The sequence below is a fragment of the Carassius auratus genome, unplaced genomic scaffold (genome assembly GCF_003368295.1).
Source record: "Carassius auratus strain Wakin unplaced genomic scaffold, ASM336829v1 scaf_tig00001126, whole genome shotgun sequence".
NCBI lineage: Eukaryota > Metazoa > Chordata > Actinopteri > Cypriniformes > Cyprinidae > Carassius > Carassius auratus.
The window spans coordinates 10,596-37,608 of record NW_020523340.1 but is presented as its reverse complement, the minus strand read 5'-3'; the positions used below and the strand labels follow the sequence as shown (position 1 = coordinate 37,608).

Sequence of the window (27,013 nt, the reverse complement as noted above, 5' to 3'; positions counted from 1 at the left end):
TTATGTTCTTTAATGGTGTGTTCTTCTTTCTCTTCCAGCTTGTGTCCAATGTCCTGATCTTCTTCTGCACTAATATAGTTGGCGTTTGCACACACTATCCAGCAGAAGGCTCACAGAGGCAAGCCTTCCAGGAGACCAGAGAATGTATTCAAGCGCGTCTGCACTCTCAGAGAGAAAACCAGCAACAGGTGAGAGTCCACCAGATATCATAAGAGCAGATTTTAAATTCTAGTATCTGAATTCTATGAGATTTATTCTCCAGGCACAGATATCGTTTAAAAGTCAAGAGTCAGTTAGATTATTATTGATGAAATAAGTGCAGCCTTGGTGAGCATAATAGAATTCTTTGAAAAACATTTTAAGAATATTACATTAAGTACCATAATCAGGTACCCAAAGTACCATAAATTAATACAAAGGTATTTATTTAAGCAGCTGGTAGAACCATATAAAAACTGAAGTATATTAGCATGCAACATTCTGTGCAAATGTTTCTTTCTTTCTTTTAGACTCAAATATGTGTGAGGAAATAGCTTTAGATTGCTTGGGATAGAGCTAAATGAATGAAAATCCTTCAGCTGGAGTCCATTCACATGTCAATTGATTTTCAGTTTAGATTTGAAACTGTGAGAAAACCAGTGCACAGAGACGTATAGGTAGTGCTGATTCATTTGTGAGATCAGAACCACATCCTAGAACAGTACGGAGATTCACAGTGGCAACAAAGGAAAAAATAATGTCAGTTTCTGCAAACACAGAAGCCCACTGAGGCCATTAATAGTTTTTTTTTCGGTGTTTTGAAAATAACAGTATGGCCTCAGTAGTTAAAATAACTATTCTCCTGTCACAGTCAGTGTAATATTTGTAATATATGGGATAATGTTTTAGAATGAACGTCATTTACTACTTGTCTTTTGCTTACTTTCACTTTACTATCACTCTCATCGTTTGCAGGAACGCCTCCTCCTCTCTGTGCTTCCGCGACATGTCGCCATGGAGATGAAAGCCGACATCAATGCCAAACAAGAAGATATGATGTTCCACAAGATCTATATTCAAAAGCATGACAATGTGAGGTAAGAGTGGCTCCCCAAATAGCCTGAAAGACGGTTGTAAGTGTGTGCATCTCAAAGCACTTTTAAAGCCTTTTCAGCCCACAGTAATCAAATGCAATTAGTTTAACATATAATTATGTTAGTACTTAGTTAGCTTATGAGATCAATGCTTTTCGAGTAAGCTGCCCTTATACACAGTTACCCTGTTGAGAACTGAAAATGAAACCTTATAGACAAATACAAAATCTTCACCTATTAGCATGTTGCTAAACTAATATGATACTGTTACATTGTTAGATTTTTTGCATTGCGTGAAATATTAGTAGGGTATATTTACATTTGTCAGGCATTTCTGTCTGGCAGTTAACCATCTCAGATTATATATATATATATATATATATATATATATATATATATATATATATATATATATATATATATATATATATATATATTATTTATTGTATATACTGCCTCAGACTTCAGTGATTCCCTGATAAGAAGCTTACTAGGTTTTGGAACAGAGCTCCTAAGTGTTTTATAAATCTGATAAGCGTTAGATATTGCACCCTCTTGTGGCTTGAGAGAAGAAAACACTCGCTCATCTCTCTCTCCAGCTGACCATCCCGTGTGTCAAGGCAGCTCTTCTGACCGTCTACAGACACTTTCCCACCGATTGCGAGCTGATTTTCACACCACTAGACTAGTTGGATACATCATAAACACAAGAAGTTGTTTTACCTCATGTCCATGTTTTAACACCGCTGTAATCTTACGAAAACTTGAGTTTAAAAGCATGTGAGCCTCAGGTCGATGACATAAGACAACTCGGGAATCCATGTGATGAATTATGATTCTCCACGATTATGAATTCTAAATCTGGAGGGTAGAAGATTAACCCAAGAAATAAAACGGTTTGACAGGGGAGTTGTTGGATTTAGCGGCGGAGTGTTAAGGCATGGCTACTGCCTGCCACACCATATTACAGCTAAGACTAGTAAAACTACTATTTTATTTCTATCGAGGTTCTGTCTCTTATCTGTTTCCAGTAAAGCCCCCACCAAACAAGCTCCATGTTCAGAGGAATTATGTAAGTGTGCAGCCAAGCGGTATCTCGCTAAGTGGAATATTGATAGGTCTGTTACTAGAGGACCCAGTGGTTTAATTGCTGAGGACAGTTATGTAACAGTGTCTGTGTCTGAATCTTTGCTCCGGAGCGAAACCCACACTATTGTGGAACGAGAAGCCTGGGAGTTTTGCTCGAGGAATAAACTGATAGTTTGACTGGTGCGGCACCGGCTAATTTTAACGGTTGTGGACATCAATGAAATTCTGATTTCATATTTTCCTCAGGGGGGACACATTCTAGGCCAAAAACAAGTTTGATGGACATGTCAGTTAGCCTTGAAAAAATTATATTATTTAATTTTAGCATTTACAAATGAATGTCTAGACTTACAATCGTAAGGGATTTTCCAATATATTTTGCCAATTTTTTTTTTTTTCATTGTTTTTTTTTTTCCTTCCTTGAGCCATTTCTGATCCCTGTCTGTCATATTTCTGTGACTTATAAAGCATGGTTTGAAACTGAAGGTAGTTTTTTCTTCCCCAAAGGGAATATGAATAACTCCTATAAGCACAATTCTACTGTGTTCTAACTGTGTAGCTTAAACTAAAAAAAGTCTGTAAAATTATGGTGCAATGATCATGCTAATATGAAGAAATGTCTTTTTAATTCATTTAATTCTGTTGTGTTTTAGGGTCTGAAAATTAGAAGGAAAGGTACTGGTGATTTTCAGTGGATTTGCTCACATGCTGCACATTTGAAATGAATTTGACATACTATAAAAAGTTTTATGCAACAAGGAAACACTATAGTTGAAATATAGTTTAAATATTTGTTCAATTAGCAATTTTCTACAAATCGCTGTTGTGGAGCGAGACAGATTTGACAGGCTTTTATACAACAGCTTTATATCCAATATCATAATTCAGCAATTGTAGAATCAGTTTGAGCTCCAGGAGCGATTCGATCAGGATGTCAGACCTCTCAAGCAGTGACCCTTGATGGATTTAGGGGGCCATGTTATATAAGCAGGAGGTGTGACTTTGTGCAACATTCCAACCAGGGACTTTCTTTTTTGGCTGAAGTGGTTTTCATGCTGAAAATTTTTCTGTCAACACTTTGCTATTCTAACTCCAAGTATAATTTAGTATGTTCAAAAAGCAGCTACATTTGACCTTAGGGCTGCTGTCAGCACAAATCCATTAACATTGCCTCTGGCAAAAGCTGTTGTTTTGTCCCCATCGACACAATATATATATCTCACTCAATATATATATATATATATATCTATATATCTTCTATGAGAATAATCAGTAAACAGCATGCATAATCATTATGCTTAGTATATTTGTATGAGAATAGTTGTTTATACACTACCGATTAAAAGTTTGGGTTAGAATTATTATTACTTTCTTTTAAGAAATGTATATTTTATTTAACAAGGAAGCATAGATCAAAAGTAACACTAAAATCATTTAGAATGTTACATGAAAGTTCTAATTCACATAAATGCTGCTCTTTTGAATTTTCTATTCGTCAAAAAATCCTGAAATCTAATAAAAATATATCATGGTTTCTACAAAAATATTAAGTAGGACCATGGTTTTCAACATTGACAATAAGCAATGTTTAAATGAAGATTACATTATGATATTAAATGAAGATTACACATTAAAAATACTGAAATAGAAAGCAGACATTTTAAAATGTAATACTATTTTACAGTAGAACTGTTTTTACTGTATTTGTATCAAATAAATGCATTGAGCATAAGAGACCTTCATTTACATTATTTATTTTAAAAAATATATTACATTTGTGATTTGCAGCATATAAACATGTGTATTTTAATTTTTTTTTTCAAAACATTTTTAAAACTATTTAAATGTGAATTTGCAGACATTTTTTCTTGTTGACTGGGATAAATTTAACCACAGCTGATTTCCTCAATGATTGGCATTGCTGGTTTCTAGAAAGCTGACATTCTAGGCAGTCTTTTCTTCTAGTGTGCTCTGAATTTCATTTAATACGTTGCGTGATGTTTACATACTAAAAGCCCCAGATTAAAAGCACCTAATAAAGAACCTAGAGTGTGTTTATAATACTCCAGAGGTTGTAATGTGTTTGGATTCTTTTTAAAGAGCCATCCTGCCATTGTGCCACACTGCAGCGACATTTTTGGTCCTGACTGCAGGGAGCTGATGAGTCACCTCTGTGTTAACGATTAAATGAGGTTTAAAGATCCGCCTGAGATGCCTGCAGCAGCCCAGACGCTATCCTTCAGAGCACTGCACTCTGTCTACTTTCAGAGTCAACTAACCTTAATCCACCCACCCAGGAGAGGCCTTTTATTTAAGCTTTTATATATAGCAGCTCTAATAGATCCGTCAGCTATAGAGAAACCTTTGATCTATGACTAATGTAATGGTTTCTGGATACTATATTGTATAAGCGAGGGTTTAAATTTAGACTTTGTGGTGTTAGTGTGCTTTTAGTTATTTTAAAGGGATAGTTCACCCAAAATGCTATTATGCTGGTTTACATAATAAAATATAAAATAATTATTTTAATTGAAATAATAAACAAACTGGTATGTAGGGTTGGGTATCATTAGAATTTTATCAATTCTGATTCTGCTTATCGATTCTGATTCTTATCGATTCATAGTTTCGCTTCCCATAAGATAAAACATTCCATTATAAAAAAAAAAATAAGTCAAACATTTAGATGTCAAACATGTATTCTGTCATTTTACAAAGCATTCTGGTTGCAGCTGAATAACATCAGCAGCCTACAAAACACTGCAAGAGGATTTTTGCCTGTGCTTTAAAAAAAAAACACCATAGCTAAAACAACTAGATTAATATAAATTTCAAATATTAAAGTGTTAAAGACAAGTAAACAGTCAGTAATAAGATGGGAACAAACAATTTGATTAACAATATCATAAATAAATACAACTAAATAAAATTTCAGGTAGATAAACTAATTAAAAGTTTAAAAACTGCATAGTTTTCTTTTTATAAATAAAATAAAGATTAATCAATTAAAGTTATTAAATATATTAAGTTAAGATCAGTGAATGATTTTCTTTCGTTCTTTGATTAACATTAATGACAGGCAGCGCGTTTATTAGGCTGTTGTCTCTTTAAGCAAAAATACTGTACATTTGTGTTTTCTTTCTCGTCTGTTTACGTTCTCGTAAGACAAAAACGGCTGTGTTTATGATGATATACTGATGTAGTTTTCTGTATATTGGTTGACAAATATGAAAGAAGTCAGTTTGGGCTCGGAACAACCTTTTCTATAGTGGAAATACACGGAAAATTCCGAGAATGGACACGACCGCCGACCGCTGCTTTCTGTGCACGCGCTTGCTTCGTGTGCGCTGCACACAAACAGCGCAAATTCTTTCCGTTCCTGCACTTTATTGTTTTTAATCAAATTGAAATGCAAACGCAGGAATCGTTAAGCAGAATCGAAATGCACGCACCTTATTGAATACCCGTTTTTTTTTTTATTTGGAACTGGTTCTAATACGGAACCGGTTTTCGATACCCAACCCTACTGGTGTATATATGAAATACTTCATTTTACCTTTCAGGAAACAAAAAGTTAAAGGTGAAACCATAGCAAAATTGGTTTTTAGTTTGATTGACTTAGTTTTGTCGTTAAGACAGCTTCTAAGAGACTTGTGTACAGTACAGTTATCTGATGCTTTTGTTGTTGATCAGGGCTTCAGACATGGTCTTGTGATGCTCTTTGTTCACTTGATTTACCATGAAAAGGTGGCATCATTAATTCAGTATGGCGTATTGACATCGTAGAATAGGCAGCAAGAGGATCTGTTGTCCTTTTCTGCATTGAATTGTATCATATAACCAACTGGGGCCAGTTAAGAGACCCAAATCAATTCCAGTAATTCAAATAATCTAATTTGAATAATTAAATCTGGCAAAAAAAAAATCTATTCTAAAAATTTGTCTTAGGATCAGTTGCATTCATGAATAGCTTCATATTTTATTTATTAGAATTAAGAAATAAAGTAAATATTTAACTTGTCTGTGTGACAAGTTTTTGGGTTTAAGGACAATTGAAGACAGCCTGAAATCTGCATAAAAATATTTAATTGAGGTTTGAAGGATATTTTTGCAGATGGTCTGCAATGTTAGAGTTCACACATAGATTAATTGATTGAAAGCCATTAAGAAGTCAGGCTTTTTTCCAGAGATCCAAGCCACATTGCAAACATCACATGAGATGAGTGTGTTGTTCGAAAACCGCCTGCCTTCTGGGCCCCTTTTAAACATTTCTGGAAATCGTTTATGATATTGAGTCTGAACTGAGAGGTCACAGTCACCCGGATCCTGGGCTTCTTCTGAGACACTAGCTTGAGTGTCAGACCAGCCCTGAGCTGTTAGAAATAAAACTAGATCAATGTCAGCATTGGTAAAAGCTCTGCAGATGAATATCGAATAGGAAAAGTCATTACAGCCCACAAGGGTTTGTTTTGTATTTTATTCAAGGTGCACAAAGAAGATATCATATATACCATATCTGTAACTGGCTCCCACAGGGGAATATCATGCTTTATTCACTTTCTCGTCTCTGTAGGCCCAACATTCTCTTAATGTGAATGTCATCTATTTCTAAAGAGAGCACACACTCTCATCCGAAGCTGTCTGCTGTGCCATTGGAATGGTAATGGAGCTATGACGCTGGGATCACAACATTAGATAGCTCATATTGTATCTATGTAAAGTCTGCTTCACAAATGGTCAATTGAAATGAATAGCTGTGGGCAAGGGTTTCAATTGTCAGCCAGGTTACTGTGACAACCTTGTAATATAGGTAAATGTGCACTGCATTGATGTGTGGCGAGGAGAGTCTGGGATGATTAACAAGAATGACCTGATTTTTCATTGGGTTTATTATTTATGTGGCAAATGCTTTTTATCCACAATGACAGTGTATACATCTTATAATGTATGTTCCCTGCGAGTCAAACCCGTGATTTCCTTATGAACTTTCTTTGTGTTTGCAAATTGTGGGCTGGACTTGCATCATTTTTTTTTTTTTTTATTAAATAAACCTCCCTTTCTTTTTATTACTCTTTATACACACTATTATAGATCTATCTATCTATCTATCTATCTATCTATCTATCTATCTATCTATCTATCTATCTATCTATCTATCTATCTATCTATCTATCTATCTATCTATCTAATTATGTATTGGGTTTGAAAATATTTTGTGATTAAATGGAATTTGAAATATTGTTGGGAATATAATGGCCAAGTTTGTTATTAAGACTACTTGTATTATTAGTATTGTATCTTAACTAAAATTAATTCAGTATTTTTTAAATAATATTTGTAATGTTTATTGCATTATTTGACTAAATTAGATTTTGAGATTTATACAAGAAATATATATTTTTTATTTTTAAGATTTTTAAGGAATAATTATTTAATGCTTTAGTATTGAATATCTGTACATTAAAATAAATTTGAAATGCAACAAAAATAAATGATGGTGAAAGCATGGTAAAAAAAAAAAAAGAGACCTTCGGTTAACAATAAGAAAAACATTGAGATAACTGATGAAACCTCCAACTCCTATTTCTCTCTCTCTCCGCAGTATACTCTTTGCCGATATCGAGGGCTTCACCAGTCTGGCTTCCCAGTGCACGGCCCAGGAGTTAGTGATGACCCTCAATGAGCTCTTCGCACGATTCGACAAACTGGCCGCCGTAAGTGTCCGCACAACAGCCCACGCCCTCAGCCGAACAGCTTTTTTGACAAAACACGATGGCAAACTGAGATGTCATCATATTAATTCCGCTTGCATCCCACTCACACAGCTGACTGGGATAGACAAGCCCTCCCTCCTGTCAGACCACGCTTCTCACACTGAGCTTGCCGCTGTTTTCCAGCTCAACTATCTCCTCGTTATCTCCACCAGTGCTGGTGACTCATCGCAGCCGAGTTGCCATGCATTTGTGCACGTACTCTGCTGCTGCAGAGAGATGCCGCTCAAAGGGGAAACCATCTGTTGTCTGTTTAGATGTTTGCACATTTCACTGAACCTTCGAGCAAAAAGACAAAAAAGTATGCACGCGCACTTGGCCCTGATGATCAACAATAGAGGTTGTTGTATGGGCTGCGGGTTAAATGAAGGCATGCGCTGGGGTGACATTCAGGTGGCTGTCATAAGACCCGGTCCTGCTGCCGTGAGTCCTGTGCCCAGCCTTAGGCTTCCTCTGCTCTCCACTGGATCCTCGTCTCCTGTTTTGATGACTTACAAACTAAGATACCTATAGTACTCCAGCTTCAAAAAACATGCAAAAACACCATAAAAGTGTCATATATATACTATACTAGCCTATAGTGGACGTCTTCTGAAGTCATACGTTGATTAAATAAAGAAACTCTTCATGTTTTGGTTCACCCATACCACCAAACCTGTCTCTAACCTTACCGATATCCCACCACAATGGCAGAATTTTGCCATACAATATTAACACAAAAAGTACATTTGACTTATTTTGTGATGTAAGTGCATAGTAGTTATAGCCACCTGATATAAAGTGGGTCACAAAAAGACATTTATGTAATTTTTTTCCCCCTTATGTCATTTCAAACCTCTAAAACTTTTTTTTTAACTTTTTTCTTCCAAATTTTGGAGAATGATTTGGTTGTTCTTCTCTTTTCCATTCAGTTACAATAAATGCTGACTGGAGGTTTCAAGATTCAAACAGGATGCAAAAGCACCATAAAAACGTCATATATGCTATTTTACACTATACTGTATATTGCAAGTCTTCTAAAGTCATATTTGATGATTAACAAATAATGACAGAATTTTCCTTCTTGGCATTTCCAAGAGCTTTTTGTTAAGACTACTCATGTTTTCCAAGCAAAATATCAGGACAAACTGGGCAGGATTTCTGAATTCATGAAAGTGGGGTGCCAAACCTACTACATAAAATATTTAAATCTTAAAATCTGACATTTCTAAGCCATTTGGGAACAGTTGAGTTTTGAGTTTGTTTTTTCTTCATAAATCATATAAATCCCTATGAAAATCCACACCCTTAAAAGGAAAAACCTTTTGCGGTATGTGAAGGGGTTTTAAATAGGATATAAAAGCTATATATGTAACACATCCCTGTATGGGTTATCCAGTGTCACCTCCTAATGGCTATGAAATGATGTGTGACACATTATTTAATTTTTGAGTGAAAGAAAAAATGTATATATAAAAAATAAAAACATACATACTGACCTATAGCCACTCAAACAGCTGTAATTTGATTATTGGTCATTGTTGATCCCATTGCAGGAGAATCACTGTCTGCGGATTAAGATCCTGGGCGACTGCTACTACTGCGTGTCCGGGCTGCCCGAGGCCCGGGCCGACCATGCGCATTGCTGCGTGGAGATGGGTGTCGACATGATCGAAGCAATCTCGTGAGTATCATAGTGTTGCTTCTGTTCTTCAGACAGGAACAGCAAGGCTTTTGTGTCTCATTTTTAATGCCTCACTGGAAATGTACTTCAGCCAGAAGATACAAAACAGATGCTGTAGTGGAACACAAACTGGCAGTTAGAAATGTTGATGTCAGTCATTAAAAATATTCTTATAACACTAAATGTAATATAGAATAATGTACATATTATGTACAAATACATATACCCTTGCCTATATATAAACACACACATATACAAAATGGACAAAATCTAGGTATAGGTTTATGTGTTTTTTACTATTTTTTTTTATTATATATATTAAAATAAAATATATATTTTTTAAAACAAGACTAAATATTTTAATCTTATTATTAAAAAAAAATGTTTTATTTTTTAATTATTTGTTCTTAAATGTGTGATTTTTTTTTTTTTTTATTTGTATATCCCTAAGCATTTTTTTCTTTCAGGTGGTTTATTCCTAGAAAATTTAAATTTTATATTTGATAAATAATGAACCTCTTCGAAAAATAATAAAACAACTCATATTTAGTCTGAACTCCTTTGAAATGTCTATTGATCAGTATTTTTTGAAGGTTAAGTACATCTTTTGACTGGCCAACTCTTGAAAAAAAAACTGGGTTTCAGGCACTGTTTTGTACCCTGTTCGTGGAACACACAGTACAGTACAGGTTCACAGAAGGGTTGAGTTGAGGCAGAACACTTAATCTTATTTACCTGCTTTTGCTAATCAAGGCTAAATTGTTGTAAGCATTACGTTCTTACCAGAAACTTTGAATTGCTCTCTCTGAGTTTGTCCTGCTGTTCTAATTGGTCAGGTCAGTCATCCCTTAATTGAGTTGTTTCCAGGTTATTTGTCTCGCATGCGTGTGGACGTGACTTCTCTGATGTTCAGTGTCTCTGAGCAGTTGTTTGTTAAGGCAGGATTGGTGGTGACTGGGTTTCTGCTCCAATGAGCACGTGTCTGTGTTTCACTGAGCTGCAGCCAGCCGGCCCAGCGCCCCATCACAGGAACAGACCATTTTTCCACAGACTTGCCTGTCATCTTCAATGTTCAAAAGAGTTTGATGGCTTGTTTGCTGTGTGACGTGGGGATCAGAATGTGCTGCGTTAACTTGTTGGTGTGCCTAGTGGAAACGTGCATTTCAGGGTGCGACTTTTCACATATAGGGATAAGTTGTTTCACCTTATTAAAATATTCCTAATACTCAACCTTTTCCTGTGTGTCTTATTGATATTCTAAGTAAAATTCGATGTTTGAATTCAAATAAGACTCATTTTTTGGGGGAAACAAAAAATTTGAAATGTAAATCATTCACAATTATACCTGCTTATTAACATTGGGAAAGTGCCACTTTCTTTAGAGATATTATTATTTCTATGAAGACACTCTTTTCATTTCAGTTGATAGCAGACACCATGGTTTCTAATAAGGTTTAGCAGTTTTAAAGGTGCAATGTGTAATATTTACAATGATCTATTTACAGAAATGCAATATAATATACATAACTACGTTTTCAGAGGTGTTTCAGAGGCTTTTTTAATGAACTGTTAGGTGTTTATTACCTTAGATTGAGTAATTTTATCTACATACACCACGGGTCCCCTTACATGGAAGTCGCTACCATGTTTGTACAGTAGCCCTAAACGGTTAAACTGCTCTACAGAGCGTTTAATCACATCGTTGTTTTTGTGAATAAAACACTGACACAATAATGAACAAGTACATTAACATTCGCAATAACAACGATTTATTGAATAATTAAGTAAAAATAATTCCTTGATTTACCTTTGTAAAGAATCTCATCGCTCTCTGCTGTCTTCAATTTACAATTTACACACTGCCCCTTTAAACTTGTTTACAGTTCTGACTGGTAAAACTGGAAGTTTAATATCAACTTTAGAATATACTGTTAGTATATTAGTATATTGTTAATGTGTTATATCATTATATGTGATTAACAGGTTTTTTTGACTCTGTGCTCCAGGTTGGTGAGGGAAGTCACCGGCGTCAACGTTAACATGCGTGTGGGGATACACAGCGGGCGAGTCCACTGTGGGGTGCTGGGATTAAGGAAGTGGCAGTTTGATGTCTGGTCCAACGATGTCACCTTGGCCAATCACATGGAAGCTGGGGGCAAAGCAGGGTGGGTTCATGAACTTCGGATTATTTTATTTTTTTTACCCATGTTTTCTCACCTGAACTCCCTGTGTCTCTTCACTTTTAAAATCTGAAAATGTGGTGTTGTTTTTTTCCATTAACACAAGACAAGTTCAGACAAGTCTTTTAAGTCTCTTTCCAGTTATTTTTCTTCGCAGTGTTCAAAATGCCATACTAGAATACTGCTGTCTGTAGTATGTACACTGTCCATAGCATTCCTGACCGATTTACTACAACTATTATCAAAATGTCTAAATATGGTTAATCATATAGGAAATTGTAATAATTTTGCAATTTTCTTAAAATTAACATCAAGATGATATAGAGAAAATAATACATTTATATTATTTTATAGCTATATAATTTAATATGTATTATTTTATTTTAAAATAATATAAACATTAACTATATTACACTTATTTTACTTAAGATAACTTTTCTCATTTTTGATAAATTTTAGTTATAGACATAAACAAAATGACAAATACACAACAAAGTTAAGTGAAAATAAATTCATTATAAAATATTGATAGTATAAAAATTACTAATGAAAATAGAAAAATAAATTCTCATTCAAAATATTAACAAAATCTATATTAGTATATCAATAACAATAACTTAACACTGACTAATCTTTCATTTAGTCCAACTGGAAATGGAAGTAATCATCCCAACGTTTACCTTTCTTTTTCTTTTTTTTTTGTAAATGAAGGCCACTTGCTGACAATAACTCAAACATTTATTACTCCATTATGCGTTCTGTTTCACACACTGTGAAAAAATTGTAACCAGCACATACTCGATATTGAAGACATTCGTTTTTCATTCCAAATATTGTTTTTATCATCTCAGGCGTATTCATATCACCAAGGCCACCCTGAACTATCTGAATGGTGATTATGATGTAGAACCTGGATTTGGTGGAGAAAGAAACCTCTATCTCAAGAAGCACAACATAGAAACCTACCTCATTGTGGGCTGCAGTCAGAAGCGGGTGAGACCTTTTTTTTTTTCTCCTCATCAACAAATGGTATCAGTTCAATTTTATAAATTCAGGTGAGATAAATCATTTCAGAGTCTCCTTTCTCTTGTGTATTTCGAATTACTTATTAAACCTTGTAACCTGAGACAGCTGAGGTCGACAAGCTATGATTCTCCATTAATATTCACTGCTTTTCAAGCAGAAATGCTTAGCACTCAGGAATAGCATGACTCACATGATGCTGGGCAGCAGAGGAATGCCAATAAGCTATGTGGATAAATTCAGGGAAATGTGATGTCAAGCTAGACAAGCAAGTTAATGACTATGACATTAAAAAGCATGGACCGTAATACTGCTCCTGTTTTGTATTTCCCTTCACAGACAGAAGAAAAGGCAATGATTGCTAAAATGAACCGGCAACGTACCAACTCGGTCACGCATAATAACACTCACTGGACAGACCGGCCCTTCTACAATCACATGGGTGGCAATCAGGTCTCCAAGGAGATGAAGAGGATGGTGAGGAAGCTACACTTTTGATTAGCCACCCTTGTAGGACGAGAGCATTATCTGAGTGCTTAAAACCAGTTGGTTTGCATTTAATCTAATTGCCGTGTCTTAAACCCATTAGCACCTCTATTGGAGGATAAGGGCTTTGACAGGGGAGGCTTTTTATACCATGTGTTAACTAATCCAAAACAATCCCAAGGTCATTGCTTTAGCGCCACATGTAAAAGGCCTCATGCTCTGTGTAGTCCCTTTTCATTCATTCAGTTCTCAGCTCTTCCCCGGCTCTGGAACCCAAAGGGAATGGCCCTTTAATTAAATAAAGCTGGATTGCCTCACATACCATCCTGAGGGATTTAATCAGGCAAAGTGGAACCAGCAATCAGTTCCTGTGAGCTCCATGGGAATACCCTTTATCTTTTTTTTTTTTTCTTTTTTTTGCCTGAATCACCTGTTCCTTCTCATCTTGGTTAGCATAGTAAGAAGGAACACAGAAATCCAGCATAACTTGTCCTGGCTACAACCGATATGCTTCAGATTAGTTCTCAAATAAAACATGACAGGAATATTGATGTTTCCATTATAACAAGACGTGTCTACAGTTAAAATTTACAATAATATGTAATTTCTATGTTAGAAACCTTTTTCTAGTCCCATTTTTATATACAACTGGAATTATTTTGTTAAAGGTATCCATGTCATTCTTTAAATTTAAAATTAAAGTGAGAAACAGAATATTTATAAAAAAAAGAAAAAGTTCATTCAAAGTATTCAAAGTTCATTCAAAGTATTAACAAAATTGATATTTCTGTTAGAAAACCTTTTCCAGTCCCAGTTTAATGTACAGTAGGAATTAACCATTCATAGGTTGATTTCTCCTCATTAAAGCTATAATTAAAATATGCATTCACTCAATTTAAAAGTAAAAAATAATAATAATGTGTGTGTGTGTGTGTGTGTGTGTGTGTGTATATATATATATATGTGTGTGTGTATATATACATATATATATATATATATGTATGTATGTGTGTGTATGTATGTGTATATATATATATATATATATATATATATATATATATATATATATATATATATATATATATATATATATATATATATATATATATATATATATAGTAATTTAGTAATTTAATGCACCCTTGTTTAAAAAAAGGAAAAAATATTATATATATATATATATATATATATATATATATATATATATATATATATATATATATATATATATATATAATATTTTTTTCCTTTTTTTAAACAAGGGTGCATTAAATTACTAAATTACTAAGACATTTATAATGTTTCCAAAAAAAATATTTTTCAAATATATTTTTGAAAACATTGTTTTCAACAAACGTATTAAGCAGCATAACTGTTTTCAACATTAATAATAATAAGAAATGTTCCCCTGCATATTAGTATGATTTCTGGATCATGTGACACAGAACTCTAGAATAATCAACTATTTATTCATCACTGGAATAAATAGCATTTTAAAACACTAAAATAAACTATTTTAACATTACTGGAAAAAAAGCATGCAGCTTTAAAATGAGCATAAGAGACTTCTTCACAGACCTCAAACTTTTTAAATCACAAAGCAGAGAGAGACAGCAGTATGTTTTTTATGTTTTGAAAGCTGTTTTTTTTATTTTTTTATAAATGGTGTAGTTGCACAATCCACCAGCAGGGGGGTGGTAAATATTGTATTTTGCGGTTGGAATATGTGTTTGTCCAACCAACAGCAGATAGTGGGAACCTGTTTGTAATTATTTGTGCTGTTTTTGTTTGATAGTGGCACAGATAAATCCCGCTCGATATATCCTACTGGAGCTCAGACTGGCTTCTATTGCCAGATATCTGTCCAAGCCTACACAAACAGAGCATTGATGAAGGCAGATAAACATGTAGTGTATTCTCACGGATAGATTATCTGTTTCATAATAACAACACCTGTTTTTGTCTGGTGTATTGTCTAGAGGCTTGCGTTATCCCAGAAGGCATTGCGTTAACACATCAACATACTGACTGGGTCATAGTCTCTGTTGAGTGAATACATGCAGGCCTGTGTGTGGGAGCGCATCTGAGTCTCCCGAGACTATACATCTAGAGACTATTATTATGCATCTAGCAACTTGTCTCATGGATGCTTTCTACTCTCATAATTTAATGTTTAGTAGTTAGAAATTACCATTAAAATGGTCATTTGATATTTAATGGGAACATTCAGTCTGTTCCCTGACCCGTATATCTGCTATTTTTGAAATATTAAGTATGTAGTCATTTAGCGGTTGCTTTTATCCAAAGCACTTATTGTAGAGAATGGGTTTCTTAAATCACCAGTTTTCATAAGTCACTACCAATACAAGTCATTTTAAAAAGTAATAAAAAGCTTAATTTCTTTACCAATACTACAGGAAAAACTAAAATGTTTGCGGTATGTTCTGGACAGAGATTTTGTGGTCTTTACACCTAAAAAGGTATACTTAAACGTTTGCAGTCAGTTTTGAAGATCGATTTAAAGTGTGCTCGGTATTAATATGAATTTTCATATTTAGAATATATATTATTAATGACAATATACATACACATATATATATATATATATATATATATATATATATATATATATATATATATATATATATATATATATATATATATATATATATATATATATATATATATATATATATATATATATTTACAGTAATACAAGTTATTTTAACCAACATTTGTATGTGTTATGTATGTAACTTGTGATGCCTGTGTTAGATGTCTTTATAGGCAGTATCTATGTTTTGTGTAAAATCAAAACCCTTTGAGGAATGGACAAAACACTAACCGCTAAAGCACATGTGAAACATGAGCCTGTTTGGTTTCCTCTCCGTTTTTCCTTCACTGTTCGGTTACCTTCAGTTTGAAAGTGTATGGAATTAATAGAGATTCATGCTTGTTTTGGAATAGGGTGTTGGGTAAATCATTTTTTTTATTTTTTTATTATTATTATTATTACTCCAACAAGAAAAGAAGTTTGTGGTGTGAACATTTTCCAGTTTTTCCTGGGAATATAGCTTTTGAATTTTCTATCTCCGTAATCAAGAAGCTGTGTTACTTTATTTGAGGTCCTCCAGAAGGGGTCACTGCTGTGCTGATTGTACAGATCTCATCCATTTTGCATTCATGTGTAATGCATTTTCTCTTTTAATTTTGTTGCAGGGATTTGAGGATCCCAAAGACAAGTGAGTATATGGAACACATCTTCATGCCAGTTCTTTTATTAATAGTCGATTACAGAATTGATCTCATATACTCTACCCTTCAAATGTATGGGGTCAAATGCTTACCATTTATTCATCATCAAACCTCATTTTAAAAAATGAGACTACAAACCTATTATATGTCCATTTTGACACTTCTCTGTCAAATGACACTTTCAGTATTTGAATTAAAATGCAGAATGTAGTTTTGCTGATGTGATTTAGTTACTGAATTGCATGAACATGATTGCTAGGCCTTGAATTCTTTAGCAGATGTTTTGTGGCTTTTAATGTAAATAACACAGTTTTACTGAAAATCATCTAGACTAACCACAATGATTCTGAGCTGCACTTAATTCTGTCATGTTTTTTTGGGGGTGTGGTGCTGCTGCTTTCTGGTGGTCTAGCTTTATAGTATTAAACTATAGTAGTAAGTTAAAGGCTAACTAAGAAGAGAGAAAAAAGTAGAAAACCATGTCCCCTCTTGTTATCTAGACATTTCATTTTCAGAAACACGCAAGAAAACCTGAACCCTGAGGATGAGGTGGATGAGTTTCTGGGCCGTGCCATTGATGCTCGAAGCATCGACCGATTACGGTCCGAACACGTCAAGAAATTTCTGCTGACGTTCCGAGAACCTGACCTGGAGAAGAAGGTACGACTTTCATGACTAGCTTCGATGAAAAGATAAAACTTGATCTAGCTAATAATGCTAATCCACACTATGTTTCTTTTTCTTTTTCCTTGAACCACAACAAATGAGAAATTTAGCAAAATGTTCACACTGTTCTTTTCCATACATTGAAAAAAACTATTGTTTTGTTGAAATAAATATTCAATTAAATAAAATGGCAACTTACTAAAATAAAATAAGTCGACGTATAAAATTACTAGAACTGAAACTGAAATAAAAATAAAGCTAGATAGAAATAAAAAAGTCAACAAAAATGACAAAAGCATGTAACAAAATTAATCACAAATTTAACTGAAAACTGAAAAAATAAAAGCTAAATATTAAAAAGTACTAAAATAGTATATAATAAATGCTAAAATAAAAGATGTCAAGATCACAGCTGTCAAGCTCCAAAAAAAACATAAAAAAAGTCTATGCACTATATGAAAGCTTTTTGTGAAGAATAGGCCACTTTTCATATTGTTGTCCACTAAAAATCACTCATTTTTATGCCAGTCAAGCTTAAACAATTATAAAAAAAAAAAAAAAAAGCATAGTTGCCGGTTCTTTTGATTTAATTGCATTATCAAGCTGACATTTTCTAGCCTTGTAGGGATTTTGTTGTAAATTGCATGACTTTTGAGCAGGAACTAACATTTTAACAGATCATTAGTTAATGTAACTGGTAAATTGTTCCTTCAGTTGCATAGCAAGAAATAGGGCAGAGAGCCAATCAGAAGTACATTATAGTACTGTTGTACAGAAAAAAATACTTTGCATAGCACAAAGATGTGGCACGCTGCTACGATGAATAGAGGCAATGAAATTCAAGGTCCAGATTGGAATGAGTCAGAGACTGACGTCTTTATGCTGCACTGTGATTTAAGTCATTTTATGGTGTTACCTTCAAAGTATTTGTCACACTGACCTCCCCTACCTCAGAGAGATGCCAAACTTTCCCAGAAAAGATGTACTTTTTTTCACACGTAGGAGACTAGTTTTCTTTGTGAAGATAGTGATGAAAGGGTAATGGAAAGAAAGTTTCTCAGCGTCTGCATTTGGTGTTCACATCCTCCATCTACAGTCACATCCAAATGTTTTTCAGCCTGTTATGCACCAGTCCTCACACGTCTGGCACTGATCACACGGCTCTTTCAGAGACTTGCTTCCAGTTTGTAGTGGAGATAATTATTGCTTTTGTAGCTTCCATTGTCTGTGTCCAGAACGTCTATTTTAGGCTCATGAATGAATCACTGAAGAGTTGATTCAAGAGTTCTCTTCCATAGTTTTTTGTTTTTGAAAGAAATTGTTTTATTTAGAAACGACACATTACAGTACATTGATCAAAAGCTGACAAAGACATTTCTGATGTTACTGAGGATATCTATTTCAAACAGTTCTCTTTTTAACTTTCTGTTCATCAAAGAAAAATGTCCTCTTTTTTTTCACCGGAATATTAAGCAGCACAACTGTTTTCAACATTATTAAGAAATGCTGAGAACCAAATCAGCATATAAGAATGATTTCTGAAGGGTCATGTGACACTGCAGACTGCCGTTTAGTTAAGTTTAGTTTAGTTTAGTTTAGCCTTTTTTGTAACAAACAAGTTTAACAAACAGTTTTACAGTTTTATTTTTTTCTGATTTTAATCAGATCACCCAAAAATGAAACTTCTGTCATTAATTACCATTGCTGACTATGGAGGGTCAAAAAGCTCTCGGATTTCATCAAAAATATCTTAATTATCTTAAACGATCAGTGTGACAGAATTGTCATTTTTGGCTGAAATATGCCTTTAATGGGTTTAAAATGGCAATATCTGTAAAATATATATATTTTTTCAAATCAGCCAATTATCCCAAAGTGGTAACTGGTAAAGTTAAAGAAAACCCTTTGACTGGGAACCCTGGTTTTGAGTACAAACTGAAGTAGACAATGAACTACCCCCCTCAGTCGGTAAAACACTACTTGCTTTCACATGCTATTTGAACTGTGTTTGTAACCCCACTCTTTTCTCTCCTCTTTCCTCACCTTCTCTCAGTACTCCAAACAGGTAGACGCCAGGTTCGGAGCATACGTAGCCTGCGCCTCCCTCGTCTTTTTATTCATCTGCTTCATTCAGATCGTCATTGTGCCACAGTAAGTACACTTCAGTTAAATGTCTGATCCTAGCAAATGTTTTCTGGTCCATTCAAACAAGCCAGAGGCTTAGAGAAGGTTTTGTTTGATTTTGAATGGGAATGACACATAGCCTTCATACACAGAAGCTTTCATTCATTTTGACTTTGTAAAGGTGACGATAGTTAGTACCTGAGCAGCCAAAACAGCCAGGGGAGGTCTTTCCTCTCCCTTAGACCCTATGTTAATTATGATATATAATAGTTGTTTAAAATGACACAGTTATTTTCTATTCACCTGGTTTCCTCTTCTACACCTGTTTGTTTTTCTGCAGTTCTGGGTTGATGGTTGGCTTCTATATGTTGTGCCTCGTCCTCCTGATGGCCGTCATGTTTATCTCAGCCATTTACTCCTGTTTTGGGGTCAGTGAAATGTTGGTATTGAATGGATTTTAGCCTATATAATATAAGTGCAACATTGGGAAATTCTGCATAATAGTAATTCTTTTTTATAGAATAAAGAGACAAATCTTGAGCAACATTAACAACAATGCAGGAAAACACAAAACCCTCCTCCTCAGCCCTAGAAAACAATGCATCTTAACACGTCCTTCACAGACCATTTCCTAACACTCTTACAGACACATCATCGCTATATCCAAGTGTTTATCAACCTTCAAATTCTCCACTAAAATAACCTGAGCGGGTTTGATTGATATTGGGGTTTTAGCTGCGTCAATTTGAGCAGGTCTCCTGAGACAATGAGTCACACAGAGCAAAGCCAGAGACACAGTGAAGCGCTGGCAGCTCATTTGTGCACACTGAGGTGGAACTGTCACTGCATCGCTCCATGGGCAACAAGGGGGCATCGCAGGTCTTTCCTTAGAGATGCAGTGGAATTAGATTCTGAACTTCCTGACCCGTAAAAAAGTCTTTCACAGAAGCATGTGCTACAAAATCTCTGCAAAACCACAACATCCATAAGGTCTTTTTATCTTGTGTTTTATATATATATATATATATATATATATATATATATATATATATATATATATATACATACATACATACATACATACATATACATATACATATATACATATACATATACATATACATATACATATACATATATATATATATATATATACATATATAAAAGATGAACTCTATTATGCTCACCAAGACTTCATTTATTTAATTAAAAAATATTATGTAAAATAACTGTTTTCTATTTGAATATATAAGTAATTTATTTCTGTGATGGCAAACCTCAATATACTTTTTTTCAGGATTTCTGAGCAGAAAGTTCAAAAGAAAAACATCTTAAGTTTACCTTTATACTTTTATTTGTAAAAATCATAATGTGAGCGCATTAAATGGTCCTTAGATACCCTTGAGTTATGTTTATTAAAATTGTGAAACTCAATTCATGTTTCTCTCTCTATTGACAGTTTTTCCCTGTGCCTCTGCAAACTCTGTCAAAAAGGATTGTTCAGTCCAGACTCAACAGCACCCTGGTGGGGGTTTTTACAATCGTCCTGGTCTTTCTCTCCGCTTTCATTAACATTGTGAGTCTTACAAGTCTTAACCTCAGTATCCTGTGCCTTAATGTCTCAGATATTTAGTTATTTCATGCACTAGTGATACATTAAGTGATACATAAACTGTGTAGCCATAGAGCCGTGCAACTAACACTTAATCTGTCTCACAATATTTAACGACTTAAAGACAGAATTGCAAAAATAGAAATCTTTAATTCTGCAATCATCATATGCTTTTGAGTAATTGACTTTTGACATGTGTAGTGATTAATTAAATGAATCTTCATCTGTCCTTTAGTTCACCTGCAGTACGGATGACCTGAAGACATGTTTAGGACAGGAGTTTAACATCAGCCCCAGTGATGTGAACGTTTGCCATGTCCGCAACTCTTCCTTCAACTACACTCTCTGGTCTCAGGACAGCCTCTGCAACAGCTCGTCACCCGCCTGCAATTTCCCAGAGGTGTGGCACTGTTCTCAGACCAGTTCAGTTTTGTAGTTTTGTGAAAATTTGCTGGAAATGTACTTACCTTCAGATCATCCAAGGTGTAGACGGGTTTGTTACTTCATTGACAGATTTGGAGAAATGTAGCTTTACATCCCTTGCTTACCAAAGGATAAATCATTTATGGAATAAGATAAGGGGAGAGCGGAAGACTAATGTCTGAATGTTTTTCTCTTTCTGCAGTATTTCTCTTCATGTGTGCTGCTCAGTTTACTGGCCTGCTCAGTGTTCCTACAGATCAGCAGTATTGGTAAACTCTTCCTCATGCTCTTCATTGAGATCCTGTACGTGCTTATCATGGAGGTGCCCGAGGTCAGCCTTTTTGACAATGTGGACCTACTAGTCATGGCCAATGCCAATGCCATGTGAGTATCTAGATTTTAGCCAAGCGTCACAGTGTCTTGGATCTTTATATAACCCGGCTAATGAAGTAGTTGCTTTTTTGTCCTATCAGTTCTACTGAGTCTATATTAAAGATAAAGTCAGCTGTGCTCTTTACCTCTGATGCATTTGCTTTTTCTTTGTCTTCACAGAGAGTATATTAATGGAACAATGTAAGATAAAATCAATGAAATCGAGACACTGATCTCAAAGAAATGCCAGTGAGCTTGTTGTTTTTATTGCATGACCATGAAGATTGCTGTCACCACAGGAATAAATCAAACGTGTGACCATGTGGCCTGATCTAGTGTTGTCCTGATATGATATTAATCATGTTAACAGATTAAAATGTACTCAGTTAGATTTGAACGCTTTAGATCATCATGCTGTTTGCCTTATGGTGTGAAAGTTGTTGAAAGTCAGTGATCTGTGTGTTGCAGCTGTGCAATGGACACCCGGGTTCCTCTAAAGATCATGACTCCAGTTGTCATCACAGTTTTTGTGCTGGCTCTCTACCTTCATGCACAGCAGGTGGAGTCTACAGCCAGACTAGACTTTCTCTGGAAGTTACAGGTGTGCTTGTCTGTGTAATGATGTAGAAAATGTATGTTATGACTGCTTAAAAATGCAACTTTGAACTCAGAATCACAAATAGATATATTAGTCATTTTAAATTGTAATAGAATTACACAGTATTACTCTTTTAACTGATTTGTGATCAAATAAATGTAGCCCTAGTGAGCATAAGAGACTTTATTAAAAGCATTTAAAAACAATCTCACCAACCCCAAACCTTTCAACGGTAGTAATGGTGGATTTATGCAATATTGCATATTGATCCAGTTTGGCTTTCAGGGCCCTATCATACACCCGGCGCAATGGGACACAAGGCGCAGCGCAAGTGTGTTTGCTTTTTTTGCTTTTTTTTTTTTTTTTTTTCTTTCTCGTGCATTTCCCCGTCCAGCGCCACGTCGTTTAATTAGCAAATGCATTTGCGCCCATTTGTGTGCCCATGGGCATGCTGGTCTAAAAAAGAGGTGTTTTCAGGCGCATTGCTGGCACGTTGCTAATTGAAGGAGCTGAAAATAGACTGCTTTTTTTTGTTATTTAAAGAACGCGTTGGTAGAAAATGAGCCTCTGGGAGGGTCCACAGTGCGCATTGACTTTGCTTATCACACACAGGGATGCACGTCACACAAATATGCCAAATATTAAAATCAAAACGATCACAAAGTAAAAGAATATCACTCCGTAGGCTACATAAATATAAAAATGTAATGATTAGATAGTCATTGCGTGTATTAGACTTAGGCTACCTATTTGCAATTCAGCCTATTACTACTTATAATGATAAATGAAATTCTACTCCATCCTATGCCTTCTTCCCCTCAGGAAGCTTTGGTGGATTCCCGCTTGTCCCGTAGATGATCTACTCGTGCGCATTAACTTTGCGCACAAGCAGATTGGTTTCTTCGCTTGAGAAGCGTTCAGCTTTTCCGCCAACAAATTCTGCCATGTAAACAGCGAACCGCCATAGCGCTTAGATCGTTAAAATAGGGCCCTCAGTGTTGCAGCAATGCAACATTTATCAAGTTGATTTCTCTACCTTTCTGTTATTTGTAGCATCATCCTTTATTTTGTTGCATTCACAGGCCACAGAGGAGAAGGAGGAGATGGAAGAACTTCAGGCCTACAACCGTCGGCTTCTCCACAACATCTTGCCCAAAGACGTGGCCGCACACTTTCTGGCGCGCGAGCGGCGGAATGACGAGCTGTATTATCAGTCGTGTGAATGTGTGGCTGTCATGTTTGCCTCCATCAGCAATTTCTCTGAGTTCTACGTGGAACTGGAGGCCAACAATGAAGGTGTGGAGTGCTTGAGACTCCTCAACGAGATCATCGCCGACTTTGATGAGGTACGGCGATTTCTGACAAACCTTAGAACTGTTGCAATACTTTTAAGCTACTTTTAAGTGCGGTACAATTGTACAATTGACTAACTTTCTACTGCAGTTGGAGTTGAAAATACTATCAATCAAGTAAATAACAATAAAACAAAAAATACTAAAAACATTCCATTTAAAGTAGTCTGTATATAAATGTCTAATTCATAACGCGTGTGTGTGTTTATTAATGTTTTTTTTTATTTGTATCTATTAATAAATAAATGTCAAACAGACCGTTTTTTATTTTTTTATTTAGTTCTTGCATATAAATATTTTTTTTTACTTTCTTTGCAACAGTTGGTCTCTATTTAAACCTGTGTGTGAAACCTACATCTTCAAGTCTTTCTAAAACGACTGTGTCCATACAAATGTAGAAGTTTATTACCTTCTCATTTCTAGATGAAGGTCATAACCTCATTTCACTTTTCTTGCAGATCATTAGCGAGGATCAGTTTCGTCAACTAGAAAAGATCAAAACCATTGGCAGCACCTACATGGCCGCGTCTGGGCTTAATGACTCCACTTATGATAAAGCAGGAAGGTCACACATTCGCGCTCTAGCCGACTACGCAATGCGCCTCATGGACCAGATGAAGTACATCAATGAACACTCTTTCAATAACTTCAAAATGAAGATCGGTAAGGATTTGGCTTAGCCACTCTTAGATTTCCTCCAATAAGCTGCCTTATCTGTATTATTTTAATTTGATTCATTTTATGAAATAGTCCCTTTACCCTTGCAAAAAGGCTTTCTGTAGCAATGTAACATTCTGTCAGACAAAGACTTTCATATAATGACTCAAATATTTTACTGTTATAAAATGAAAAGCATGTTGTCATGAGACCTTGTACTGTAGGTCTCAATATAGGTCCCGTCGTGGCTGGTGTCATAGGGGCTCGTAAACCGCAATATGACATATGGGGGAATACTGTGAATGTAGCCAGCCGTATGGACAGCACTGGGGTACCTGAGAGAATACAGGTGAGATGCATTCTAGGTTTCTGTGATTGGCCAGATATCCTGTAAGTACTGTAGGGTCTAAAAGATTGAAAATCTGTGATTCAAAATCTAAATTAACCCTGGAAATAAATACAGTTTTAAGATGTTTAAAAAGTTTAAACGAAGAAACATTATGTGAAATGATTAACAAATATTTTATTATTTCTCTCTTTTTAGGTCACAACTGACCTCTACCAGGTTCTCAGCTCATATAACTACACACTGGAGTGCAGAGGCGTTGTGAAAGTGAAGGGCAAAGGAGAAATGACAACCTACTTCCTAAATGGAGGACCCAACAGCAGTTAACACTCAACGTCTGATATTCAGAACATTTTCGAGATGATATGAGGACGAGACACTTAGGGCCGGGCCTCCCAGGCTGTTAAAAGGCATCCTCTTGGACCAATCACAATAGGATTTGTTCAGAAACAGCCTTCAGCCAGTCTAAAAAAGGCCTCTTTGCACACTGAGACTTCCTATAGGATTAACAGAGGCCTTTGGCCCCTTTATTTAAGGCATGGAACAGCTCAGAAAGACGGTTCATCCTCAGAGACCAAAGAAACAAAGGAATCTCAAGGCATACAAAGCAGTCCTCCCGGTCTTATATTTCTGATATTGCCAAGAGAGGACAGATGAACTGCATTCTCTGCACCTGGCTTTGGTGGTCTCAGGTGTGGCTGGACTGCGATCTTAATCCACTGAGTGGTCCTGGTGGCTCCGAAACAACTGCATGAACACTGAAGCCAATATACCTGTAAAACACATGTTTTATGTGTATATGATTCATCAGTGTATGTAAAGAGTTCTGTTCAATTGGTCTTGTTGTGTTCAACACTGTCTAGGTGATATCAAAGTAGATAGAGATATCACAATGAGCTAATATAATGTAGAAGGCCATAGTGAGCACAGCAGCTCTGCAAACCCTTTATGGTTTCCTGAACTTTGCTGCAGCGACTGTGGTTGTTACTGGTAAGGGGGAGCGAGCATTGACAGTGTTAGCTCTGAATGATCTAGAGTTGAGAATAAAGCCCTGTTTATGCCACCGCCGACTTGAAAATTCATTTTCAGTGTTGGGATTTGCTCAGGTCCAATTTAGACCAACCTGATGGAGTATGTCAATCTGTCTTCAGTCAGAAACAAGCAATTTATGTCTTTAATCATGTGCAGGGTCAGTATTTAAAAAACGATGCATATGACTGTATGTGGACCCAAATAGGTCAGCGTTTATTTATAGATAAATGGCCGCCCACATTGACAAAGAGCGCATACTGATTCTTGTTAATCTTTAATACAATGCATAATGCACCGTTACAACCTAAATACAAAAATATTTTTTTTCTTCCAGAATGTTCATTTTAGCAGTGTAAACTAGCTGTCAATAAGAAATGAGACTTAACAAGTAACCAACCGGAACGGTGGATGGTGTGACATGCAAGTCGCTGGCGGCATGAACAGGGCATGTGACTGTGTCTGTTCCAAACACAAATTTACATTCTCCAGACTACAGACACTTGTATACACTGAAGACACTTTTAAGGACAGAGGAAAATGGTCAAATATGGCTGTTTTTGTATTTTTAACATTTTATATTTTGACTCCAAAAGCTAAACTGTCAATGCTATTTTAGATAATATATTTTATACATTAATATATTAGAATGCTGTCTATAAATACATACATATAAATACATAATGGAACACAATCCTGCACATTTGAACAGGAGGGAGAGGTTTTTAAGTGTAAATTATCAGTCACCCTTTTCTGTTGCTGCGTCCCTTTGGATAAACTCAGTAGCTTGCCTTGTAACCATTTAAGCATAATATGTTTGGCCTTTCTCCAAAAAGGGTTTCTGTATCCTGTCAAGTACACTACAATGTAATTCTGAGTAGAAAATAGATTTGCAGGAGGCAAAATGGCAATTGAGTGTTTCAGAACAGCCACAGTCGTTTAAAGCTTGGCAAACAAAAGTGCAAATACTGATTTTAGCCTAGCATTTATAGTGCGTGGGACAACAAGTGGGGATCCTCTAGGAATGATTTTGTTGTGCCACAAATCTTCACCATTTTTGCACTGCAGCTCGACCAGCATTTCCTTCTCTCCCTCAGTTCAGTCTGATGGTACGACCCAATGAATGTCCATTTTCTCCAATGAGGCCTTGTATGTAATAATTGCAGTGTGTACACAAACTGGTTACAAGTAACTTTTTTTTGCTTTACCTATTTCAGATACAGTCAAGTAGGATTATGATATAATGTGTTGGAAAAATAAATCTGCATTTCATGTGTTATGAAACTGTAAACTA

At 35.4% G+C, this 27,013-nt stretch overlaps 1 protein-coding gene across 2 annotated transcripts; it reads left to right on the top strand.

Annotated features, from left to right (window-relative positions):
• Positions 1 to 27,013, top strand: LOC113069207 (adenylate cyclase type 5-like). Of its 2 annotated transcripts, none has more exons than XM_026242216.1 (19): positions 1 to 188; positions 955 to 1,076; positions 7,765 to 7,876; positions 9,469 to 9,596; positions 11,603 to 11,761; positions 12,628 to 12,769; positions 13,139 to 13,276; positions 16,505 to 16,527; positions 17,056 to 17,200; positions 19,260 to 19,357; positions 19,671 to 19,758; positions 20,790 to 20,906; positions 21,178 to 21,342; positions 21,568 to 21,749; positions 22,206 to 22,338; positions 23,418 to 23,681; positions 24,146 to 24,350; positions 24,569 to 24,693; positions 24,889 to 27,013. In XM_026242216.1, exons 1-19 carry the CDS (start codon positions 3 to 5, stop codon positions 25,015 to 25,017), a joined length of 2,661 nt encoding a protein of 886 aa, XP_026098001.1. In that variant the 5' UTR covers positions 1 to 2; the 3' UTR covers positions 25,018 to 27,013. The 2 variants fall into 2 exon arrangements, with proteins under 2 accessions (XP_026098001.1, XP_026098000.1); XM_026242215.1 differs by having other exon boundaries at positions 17,041 to 17,200.

What these genes read in the sequence shown, in the direction of transcription:
- LOC113069207 (XM_026242215.1), top strand. Translation starts at nt 3, where the DNA reads ATGTTCTTTAATGGTGTGTTCTTCTTTCTCTTCCAGCTTGTGTCCAAT. An exon ending in CCAAGGAGATGAAGAGGATG is followed by an intron (nt 13,277 to 16,504) that starts GTGAGGAAGCTA and finishes ATTTTGTTGCAG; the next exon opens with GGATTTGAGGATCCCAAAGA. An exon ending in CCGCCTGCAATTTCCCAGAG is followed by an intron (nt 21,343 to 21,567) that starts GTGTGGCACTGT and finishes CTCTTTCTGCAG; the next exon opens with TATTTCTCTTCATGTGTGCT.